The 11695-nt window shown below is 40.4% G+C and overlaps 1 protein-coding gene across 1 annotated transcript; it reads right to left on the bottom strand.

Annotated features, from left to right (window-relative positions):
* Positions 1-211: 211 nt before the first annotated feature.
* LOC147021859 (uncharacterized) lies at positions 212-8645 on the bottom strand. The gene is made up of 5 exons (XM_085892275.1): positions 8403-8645; positions 5957-6120; positions 1855-3988; positions 765-1448; positions 212-361 (listed from the first exon to the last, which is right to left on the bottom strand). Exons 1-3 carry the CDS (start codon positions 8469-8471, stop codon positions 2296-2298), a joined length of 1926 nt encoding a protein of 641 aa, XP_085748401.1. The 5' UTR covers positions 8472-8645; the 3' UTR covers positions 212-361; positions 765-1448; positions 1855-2295.
* Positions 8646-11695: the final 3050 nt, after the last annotated feature.

Below are 11695 nucleotides of genomic sequence, written 5' to 3' on the forward strand. Positions count from 1 at the left end.
CGTTGCCCGATTTGAACGAAACTTGATGCTGCACACCATAGGCGAATGGTGAGTAAGGTGGCACTAAAATAATTTTTGCGCTATCATGTAGTGTTTTGGCTGTATTTCGGGAACATACATACATACGTACATACATACATACATACATGATGAGAGTTTTCGTAATATATGGATGATTTGAAAGGAGAAGAGATTCTTGGGTAACTTTATTCACAGGAATTTAAAAAAAACTCAAAATTAACAATCATAAAAGTCATCAAGGTATAATTTCCCGAGTTATCAAGGTTGATCTCGTACACTGGTCATCAAGGTAGAACTGGTACACTGGTCATCAAGGTAGAACTGGAACGTTGGGTCTCAGCTGAAGGGAAGGAGGAAAAAAACAAAAGTGAAAGACAATGTTGGAGTGCAAATATGTTTACACAGTGACAAATTCACTCACGGTAGAGAGTGATGATCACGCATGGTGTCGAGTGATGAAGTCACGCAAGATGGACAGTAATGTAGTCACACACAATGTACAGTGATATAGTCAGGCAATGAAGGGTTAATTGCTGCAGTTCCCTTAATGAGTGACATTGATTGTACGAATCAGGGAGAGACCTCACCTGCTTGATGTATTCATTTGAATTTTTTTAATTCCCTTCACTCGGAATTATGTTCTCGTTCTGATAATTTAAACAAGAAAAGAAATGACAAATTGACACACATTGACACAAAAAGGGTGCAAGTGATTGAATGAGGTCTATGGAAGGTTTAAGTACCTGTACTTCTGGAGACTGATGTTAATTTTTTTTAAATCTTGGATCAGCCATCTGTAAGAGTCTGATGTTTCATCTTACATTCCTGGAGTGCTTGCACGACGGAGTGTTGATGGATCCACTGCCAAACATCACGTCTTCTTCTCCAGTGGCCATAACTGAAACTTCTTCCTCTCCGCACACATCAACAAAAGGAAGTTAAAATTCCTCAATGGCATTGTCATCATCATCTCCATCATTATCCTGTCCTCCATCACAATCCTGGAAATATTATACCCTTTCAATTGCTTTCTGCACCTCAGTTAAATTTTTCTTCTTTGTCTTGCATTCAATTTCACATCTTTATTTTCTTCATCGCAAAGTCCCACTGGATTATTCAAACAATTAATTTTAATGATCGTCCAGGTGTACGCAATGACTTTGATACGGAAATATTAACACTCATGCCAGACTTCCACCAAATGGAATATTTGTTTGGTGCTTGTCTGGATTCAAGTTCAGTAAAATATTTGTTTGTCCTCAACACTTCTGAGGCACAGACCAAATGGGACACGATACAGATGAAGAACATGAAGTTTAGACAAAGTTTGGAATAATTTGTGATGTAAGACAAGAATCTTGGCAACTTACGCTCCAACCAGTACGATGATTTCAGGTGAGCTGGAAGGAGCACCTTTTCTGAGGGGCCTTTTGAAAAAAAAACAACAGAAAAATGAAAGATTAGACACATTGATATCTTCATCAGTTTGATAACTTGTTCAGAAAAGGCCACAGAAGGAAATGCATGGATGGAACAGGTAATCGTTGAAAAGGTGAATGAGTGATCTCATCCAATCAAAGGGAGTTAAAGTTCTTGTAGAAAATTCTGAACGGGGATGACCATGTCAATAAGTCACCTTCCCACAATAATTATCATCACAATTATATCCATAATTAATGATATTCTTCTTCATCGAAGGAAGTGTTAACAGCAATGTCTGTGAAAGACAAAGTGCCAAAATTTATTTCAACTTCATGTTTTGATCTTGGGGTTAGCTGTGTTTGCACACACTGTGTTCACCCAACTGGTCAAAAGGTATTGAAAAGTACTTACCTGTTGAAGGTCTTGCATAGCGTATGGCTTCTGCTCTTGCTGCCCATCGGCATGGTGAGGTTTCCGTTTGGGAGGCAGCCATTGAACAAAGTAAGTTGGTGATGAATGGCTTTTCATCAACAATAAGACCCCACCATGGTTTTCTGCAGCTTTGGTGCCTTCAGTACAAAAGTTTAGCTTCCTGTTCTGATGAAATTCAAAATGTCCATCAGGAGTGAAATCCTGTCCTTGACTGTACTTTCAAAAAAGGTTTCGGTTATGGCTCCGACGTGATCTCAGGTACAATCACTTGTTTGGAAGAGACCTTGTGTTGAATGAAATTGTTTTCAACAGAATATTACTGTCTTTCTTTTAAAGTGTTGCACATAAGGAGACTGTATTATGTGAGATGGGATATGAGGATGGATGGGCGTGATCTTTGGAGATGAGGCGGGATGGTCGTCATCTACGGAGATGAGGATTGCCCTTGGGCTTCTTCTGGAGGACGACTTTGTCTCCTTTGATGGTGTATTGCCCATTTGGGTCACTTTCTCTCTTTTTATCAAGATCACTCAGCAGCATCTCTTGTTTTTCTCTTTGGAGCTGAGTGTAGTCTGGAGTGATAAATATGTTTCTTGTCCAGAGAGAGGGATCATTCAAATTCCGGATCTTCTTATTATTCGTAAGAACCTGATTCCTGTCAGACTCGCATCTGAAAACAACTTTCATGGGTCTGAAGCTGTTCTCAAAATGGCGTCCAATGCGGAAAGTCCGTTCAGGCTCGATGTCCAGGTTCATGGCTTTTATTAATTTTGCCACAGCCTCCTTGTCATGTTCACCTTTTCCCTCCTTCACTCCACGGAACATGAGGTTGTTTTTGCGCCTTTCAATTTCTGCTCCTTCATCCTTGAGAAACTTAGACTGAGAAGAATGGTGGGGTTCCCGTTTGGGCGGCAGCCGATGAACATCGTGCTGTTTCTGCTGACGTAACCTGACTTCACGTTGAGGCTTCGGTTGTTGTTGGAGGACAACACTGTACTGTTGTCGCTGATGCAGCCCCTCATCGATGTGAGGCTTTGGTTCAGCCGGCGGCAGCAAATCAACATTGTCCTCTTTCTGCTGTTGCTGCTGCAGCCCGTCATTCGTTCGAAGCACTTCTTCCTCGTTTTTCTCAGCTAGCTTTCCTGCATTTTGTACTTTGGTCTCTCTTTCCAAGACCTCCTTCTCCCTCAACTCCACATTATTTTTTCTGTCCCTCATCTCTCGTTCTCTTACCTTTAACATGAACTCTTTCAGTTTCCATTTGACTTCACATTGCTTTCGTTCTTCCCGGTGCTCTGTCTCTCGAAGACGAGTGTCTTCCTCCAATTTAAGCAGCCGGCACTCTCCATCTTTAAGCTCCCCTCCTTTTTGGTGCAGATGAAGCTGCCGTTTCTTTATCTCCTCATCTTTCCCATTCATCAATGCTTCAAACGCACCTTGTCGCTCCAGGTCCTGTTCTTTACTTATCTGCAGGTGTTGCTCCCGCTGCTGCTCACGTTTCTTCCAGTTCTTAATCTCGAACATTCTGTGTTCTACAAACAGCATTTTCTGGTCAAGCTCTTTATTTTTACGTTTTTCCCACATTCGGACTTGGAATTGCTCTTTTGCTCGTGTGGATTCTTCTTTCTTTCTCATCCTGAGCTTTTCTTCATTTTTCCTCTCCTGTTCATTTATTTTTCTCTGCCCTTCTTCATTTTTCTGCCTCTGTTGTTCCTCCTCTCGTTTCTTCCCATCCTCTTCCTCCCTTTGCCATAACTCTTTTTCCAGTTTCCATTGCACGTCCTTTTCCATCAACTCATGTTCCATTTGCTGCACAAACTTCTCTCTTTGTACAAGATTTCTTTCATTTTCTACCAATCGAGCCTCATATTCCTGAAGCTTTTCTTCCTCTGCTCGTAAAACCTTTTCTTTCTCTTTTTGATATTCTTCCTCCTCTTGTTCGTCATCACCAACATTCTGTTTTGCTGTGAACTCCATTTTTTCCATAATTTCCAGAACCTCCTTTCCCTCTGCCTTCTGAATCTCAAGGTGTTCGGTTTCCCGAACCTCCGTTACCAATGGTGGATTGTCTTTCGATTCATTTTTCCGTTTCACTTTACATCGACATCGTGAACTGCAACAAAACAAACAAACATTCTCAGTTGAAGCTAAAATGAAATATTACATCACATGTAAAGGATTGAACACATGGTTTTGTAAAACATAAACAAACATGTTTCACGAGTGTTACAATTCTGGAGGATACGGAATATGGAGCATACAGATGTAACTTTAAAAATGTCCGAAGGAACGGTGTGGAACGATCAATCAGACTTGATTAATGAACAATCTGATGTGATGGTGGAGGATGTTATGAACGTTTGCATTTGTTTTTGCTGAAGAAGGAAATTGTGACTTTTTTGTAAATCAAGTCTTACTTTGCTGGATTTCCATTGGTAACATTTTTTCATGACGTCATTTGGCGGCCATCTTGGATTTCATACATATTCAATAACAAAATCAATCGGAATAGAAAGTATATCATCATGTGGAATCTATCCATGTCTGGTTATCCTTCATTATTTCAACTAGATTGTTATTACAAAAACAAAAAGCTCGTTGTTATTTCACTTGAATAATTATAAACTTCTCATGTTTCACATTGTGTTATGGGATACATGATGGCATCTCCCAAAGAGCTCCTGTCCAACAAACCAACAACAGCTTTTAAACTCTGTTTGTATTTCCAGACAGATACTGGTGAAAAGCTTGTGGATACTCAATACAGAACCTTCAAGGAATTAGCATTTTAAAACTTTTCTAAAGTGTTCACGGAAAAAGTCAGATTATTACAATCCAGAATTTGTGTGAGTTGGACAAAGGCTGCTCAGAATTACAGCAGATGAGCTTAAAGCTAAGAAAGCTACTTGACACAGAGATTGACATAAAAAAAGAAAACGGAGTCACCTGGATAGAGATGAAAGAAGAAGCAAACTTGCTGTTGCTTCACAAGACACAACCGTACTGACAAAGAGGACGACCCAGTGTTTCAGAATCCATTAAGCGTACTCGTTTGAGCAGCACAGTGTTTGTCAAATCAAAATGTCTATTTTGTCAACGAACCACAGATGAGGAAGAGCCAAAAGTACATGAAAAACTCCAGAAGAGCGAATTGCTGGTAACATGGGAGAAAACAATCCAAGAAGTTGTAAACAGCAGTGGATATGATGCCTGGAAAGTTAGGCTTGCCGACGTGCTGTTTTCTGGAGATTCACTGTCTCGTGACATTCTGTACCACCGCACATCCTGCTTCACAAAAAAACTGGGAAAACTATATTCAGCGTCCAAGTTATAAAGCTAAATCACTTGAAAACGGTACCAATCAACCAGCCTACAATGAGTGTCGCATTTATTGCCACAGACCGAGAGTTCTTCAGTGTTCTGCAAGACCAAGTTGATGAGGGGCAGTATATCGACATTGCTGAACTGTAAAAGTGCAGATTTTTCATGAATTACAAGACAGACTTCCCTGAAACTTTCACAGGTTTTTTTTGACACACAGGTTAGTGAATATGCAGCTACAATTACAAACAGCTTACCAAAGTGAAGGTTTACCAAAGTTCTACCCAACCTGTAAATGACCAATGAGGTATTGACACCACATTTAACTTTGCTTGATAAACCAAAAGTGGGTTTGTTCATGGCAGCCATTTTTAAATCCAAGATGGCCACCATTCCTAACTTCATGAAAAATTTAACTTCTTGGCATGACAAATGTGGACATTGCCACCAAAATAGACTTCATATGACATTCAAAGCCAAAGTTATTGGAAAATTTGGTGTAACGTGGTGGCCATTTTAAAATCCAAGATGGCCCCATAATATTGGATGAAAAAACTGTTTCCAATGGATTTTGGACACCTTGTGATCTACTCTAGCAATTAAACAACATATTCCATATTTAGCAAAAACAAAACTGTCGTCCTTATAATCCAACATAACATCGTACACAATAAACTCGCTTCAAATATCTGAGCGATCTTGTTCCCTCCTGGATGAAGGCACGATCGACATTGATGAATAAGTCACTTGTGTTCTTTACCAGTGAATGCAGAGCTTTCTTTTGGGGCTCCCCTTCTTGTTGAACCAACGTGACGGATCAAATGTGATTGTGACAACATAAAACAAAAGGAAGGAAATCACGATGAACGCGACATCGCGAACAACAGACATCCCTCCATCCTCAACAGCATCATTCTGGAAAACCTATGGAAATAGACAAGGGTAGGGGAATGAGGAATGTTTATTTCATTTAAAATTAAATTACACAATGTTTTTACAATTATTTCACAAAATCCAAAAGTTCATGACAAAATAAGAAAAACATGATCTTGAATTTTTTTTAGAATACAAACACAATGGCTCATGGAATGTTCGAGAGTTTATCGTTTGTACGACGCTGGCCGAGTGCAGGTTTGCAAGAGGATTTGGGAAATAATTTGTGAATTTAGGAAATAATTCCGTGAGGCTTCTCCATCGACATGACCGTGAAGGAGCTTTTGCCTTGAAGGGACAAATTCCAAGTTTGCTTGGTGGGGAAAGTTAACCTGCAGTTTCCAACCAATGATAAACTCTCTTGTTCCTCAACACATCATCACGATACAGAGGAATCGCAACGACGATTTAAATGTCAGAGAAGGAAGATTAAACATGGGATTTCAACTGTGCACCAACACTCAATGGCTTACTCCTTTTTAAAGGCCACTCCGAGAATCTTTGATTTCTATATCTTTAAAGTACTATATCTAAAGTGTTTGGCAAGATAGCCGACTTAAGAAGAATTTAAAATGGCAAATCAGTGGGACCTGATGAGATACCTGTGGAAGTATACATACACCTGCCTTGGTGAATATGGGGTTCAGGTGTTCAATAAACTATTGAACTGGGGGATGATGAGAGGAGATTCCAAGGGCATGGAGGCAAAGCATTCTGGGAGCATTATTTAATATTCCACTTGTCAATTGTATGTATTTTTGACTGATCAAATACCACGCGTCGCTTCGCTGATGGGAACACGATAAGTCTGGACAAGATAGGGGGAGGGAGGGGTGGGGGAAGGGAAGGCAGCGTGATGTGAGAGGAAGGGAAAGCACACGTGTGGTGGAGCATTAATTACGATTCATAATGTCTCATCAAAATGATTTCCTATTTTCGACTCATCAAAAGAAAAATACCACCAGGAGACAAACACCACCCGCACGTGTCCAGAGATAAACACCGTCCGGAGACAAACACGGCCCGGAAGCGTCTGGGTCCATGCTCTCCAGAGATAATCACCACCCGGACACGTCTGGAGACAAACTCCTGTCCAGACATAAACACATCACCCGGCCAAGTCTGGAGATAAATACCACCAGGACAAGTCTGGAGACAAACACCGTCCGGTTACAACCACGAGAGAGAAAGAAAGAGAAAGAGAGAGAAAGAAAGAGAAAGAGAGAGAGAAAGAAAGAGAAAGAGAGAGAGAAAGAAAGAGAAAGAGAGAAAGAAAGAAAGAGAAAGAGAGAAAGAAAGAAAGAGAAAGAGAGAAAGAAAGAAAGAGAAAGAGAGAGAGAAAGAAAGAGAAAGAGAGAAAGAAACAAAGAAAGAGAAAGAGAGAAAGAAAGAAAGAGAAAGAGAGAAAAAAAGAAAAAGAAAGAGAGAAAAAAAGAAAGAGAAAGAAAAAGAAAGAGAAAAAGAGAGAAAAAGAGAGAGAAAGAAAGAGAAAAAGAGAAAGAAAAAGAAAGAGAAAAAGAAAGATAAAAAGAAAGAGAGAAAGAGAGAAAGAGAGAAAGAGAGAAAGAGAGAAAGAGAGAAAGAGAGAAAGAGAGAGGGAGAGAGAGAGAATAGGAGGGTGCTGCACTGTATTAGGAGGAATTAGGAGTGTGGATCAGACAAGAAAAAGAGAGAGGGACAGAGATGATTGGGGAGGTTGGGGAGCCAGATGAGAGAATATGTTTTGCTTTGGAACAACACACACACTCATGCGTGCACACACACACACACACACACACACACACACACACACACACACACACACACACACACACACACACACACACACACACACACACACACACAACACACAACACACAACACACAACACACAACACACAACACACAACACACAACACACAACACACAACACACAACACACAACACACAACACACAACACACAACACACACACACACACACACACACACACCACACACACACACACACACACACGTTGCATTCCCTTTTCTGACACGTGCTGTTTCCTGTCACGAATCACTTGGTGAACTAAACTTAAACTCGAACTTTGATCGGTGTTCCACGGGACGGAGCGTCATGCTCTGAATGATCCAACTTGTGAAAGCAACACTACCCTCACTCTCCCCCCACCCCTCCCCCATTTTAAATCCTCTGTATGGGCCTGATTTAACAATTACAAAGAAAGCAACTCCGATCGTGTTTTGTACCTTCACCGAGTACAATACCTTGTTATTTCTAACAATCTCCCCTTACCTGCTGTGATGGTTGGGACGCTCCACTTCTGAGGAGGGTGAGCACGAACAGCGCGATGGGAAACAACATGGCTGGTGTGCACGGCTATCCACGAACTGAAGATCCAACGATACCGCTCTGTCTTCAGAGTTCTCTATTATTGCACTTCTTATTGTGACGTCACAATGGCCTGTGGCCACGCCCCCTTCCCTCATTTACATTGATATCTCAACCGAGATACAATTACATATTCTTTGTTCCTTCCAATAAATCTCTTCTGGTGAAAACCACGTGATAACCCAAGGTTAATGAACGACACAAGCCTTTCTTTTTCAAATATTTTTCCCCAATGAGAACAGGATTTAAAACGTTCATTTTGATCAGTTGGGATTCTAATTACAAACCTTGCACAACAGACGTGTGTTGATTTACTTTATGTCATTCATGATAAACCTTGTTATAAAGGAGCTTACAGAGTATGTAATGGTGCACATCCTTATTCGTTTATATCTCTTTGGTATTCGTGTGAATGAACATTCATTTTGTGTGTGTTCGTGCATACGTAATAAATAGATAGCCTTTTTTTAGATTCACACCCAACCACCTCGTTTTCTCAACACATCTGCTTCCGAAGGTGGAAGAAGGTGATGCCCATGTTTGTTCCTTGTGAAATGGAACATTCGCAAATCAGAATCATGCAGTTCGGAAGAGAGTGCTGCACTCCATCGGTCGGGATAGAGCACAGGGAAAATGGCGGATCCGTCAACTGCACACAAAATGATCCGTTTAATACCACAATGGAGTAAATTAATGCGTCTTTGTATTAATTGACTTCATAGTGGTAATTGACTCCAAAGGTAACAGGTGTTACCTGTTCTAATCTTGTTTATTAATTAAACACGAACTGGGGTACCTGGTGTAACCTGTTATAATCCTGTTTGTTTATTAAACACGAGCTGGGGTACCTGGTGTAACCTGTTATAATCCTGTTTGTTTATTAAACACGAGCTGGGGTACCTGGTGTAACCTGTTATAATCCTGTTTGTTTATTAAACACGAGCTGGGGTACCTGGTGTAACCTGTTCTAATCCTGTTTATTAATTAAACACGAGCTGGGGTAGCTGGTGTAACCTGTTATAAACTAGTTTGTTTATTAAACACGAGCTGGGGTACCTGGTGTAACCTGTTATAATCCTGTTTGTTTATTAAACACGAGCTGGGGTACCTGGTGTAACCTGTTCTAATCCTGTTTATTTATTAAACACGAGCTGGGGTACCTGGTGTAACCTGTTCTAATCCTGTTTATTTATTAAACACGAGCTGGGGTACCTGGTGTAACCTGTTCTAATCCTGTTTATTTATTAAACACGAGCTGGGGTACCTGGTGTAACCTGTTATAATCCTGTTTATTAATTAAACACGAGCTGGGGTACCTGGTGTAACCTGTTCTAATCTTGTTTATTTATTAAACACGAGCTGGGGTACCTGGTGTAACCTGTTATAATCCTGTTTAATATTAAACACGAGCTGGGGTACCTGGTGTAACCTGTTCTAATCCTGTTTATTTATTAAACACGAGCTGGGGTACCTGGTGTAACCTGTTATAATCCTGTTTGTTTATTAAACACGAGCTGGGGTACCTGGTGTAACCTGTTATAATCCTGTTTATTTATTAAACACGAGCTGGGGTACCTGGTGTAACCTGTTCTAATCCTGTTTATTTATTAAACACGAGCTGGGGTACCTGGTGTAACCTGTTATAATCCTGTTTATTAATTAAACACGAGCTGGGGTACCTGGTGTAACCTGTTCTAATCCTGTTTATTTATTAAACACGAGCTGGGGTACCTGGTGTAACCTGTTATAATCCTGTTTATTTATTAAACACGAGCTGGGGTACCTGGTGTAACCTGTTCTAATCCTGTTTATTTATTAAACACGAGCTGGGGTACCTGGTGTAACCTGTTATAATCCTGTTTATTTATTAAACACGAGCTGGGGTACCTGGTGTAACCTGTTCTAATCCTGTTTATTAATTAAACACGAGCTGGGGTACCTGGTGTAACCTGTTCTAATCCTGTTTATTTATTAAACACGAGCTGGGGTACCTGGTGTAACCTGTTCTAATCCTGTTTATTTATTAAACACGAGCTGGGGTACCTGGTGTAACCTGTTCTAATCCTGTTTATTTATTAAACACGAGCTGGGGTACCTGGTGTAACCTGTTCTAATCCTGTTTATTTATTAAACACGAGCTGGGGTACCTGGTGTAACCTGTTCTAATCCTGTTTATTTATTAAACACGAGCTGGGGTACCTGGTGTAACCTGTTCTAAGTAACCTGTTCTAATCCTGTTTATTAATTAAACACGAGCTGGGGTACCTGGTGTAACCTGTTCTAATCCTGTTTATTTATTAAACACGAGCTGGGGTACCTGGTGTAACCTGTTCTAATCCTGTTTGTTTATTAAACACGAGCTGGGGTACCTGGTGTAACCTGTTATAATCCTGTTTATTTATTAAACACGAGCTGGGGTACCTGGTGTAACCTGTTCTAATCCTGTTTATTAATTAAACACGAGCTGGGGTACCTGGTGTAACCTGTTCTAATCCTGTTTATTTATTAAACACGAGCTGGGGTACCTGGTGTAACCTGTTCTAATCCTGTTTATTAATTAAACACGAGCTGGGGTACCTGGTGTAACCTGTTCTAATCCTGTTTATTTATTAAACACGAGCTGGGGTACCTGGTGTAACCTGTTATAATCCTGTTTATTTATTAAACACGAGCTGGGGTACCTGGTGTAACCTGTTATAATCCTGTTTATTTATTAAACACGAGCTGGGGTACCTGGTGTAACCTGTTCTAATCCTGTTTATTTATTAAACACGAGCTGGGGTACCTGGTGTAACCTGTTATAATCCTGTTTATTTATTAAACACGAGCTGGGGTACCTGGTGTAACCTGTTATAATCCTGTTTATTAATTAAACACGAGCTGGGGTACCTGGTGTAACCTGTTCTAATCCTGTTTGTTTATTAAACACGAGCTGGGGTACCTGGTGTAACCTGTTCTAATCCTGTTTATTTATTAAACACGAGCTGGGGTACCTGGTGTAACCTGTTCTAATCCTGTTTATTTATTAAACACGAGCTGGGGTACCTGGTGTAACCTGTTATAATCCTGTTTATTTATTAAACACGAGCTGGGGTACCTGGTGTAACCTGTTCTAATCCTGTTTGTTTATTAAACACGAGCTGGGGTACCTGGTGTAACCTGTTATAATCCTGTTTATTTATTAAACACGAGCTGGG

The sequence above is a fragment of the Eptatretus burgeri genome, chromosome 8 (assembly GCF_056783735.1).
Source record: "Eptatretus burgeri isolate ZD-2024b chromosome 8, Ebu_testis_v1, whole genome shotgun sequence".
NCBI lineage: Eukaryota > Metazoa > Chordata > Myxini > Myxiniformes > Myxinidae > Eptatretus > Eptatretus burgeri.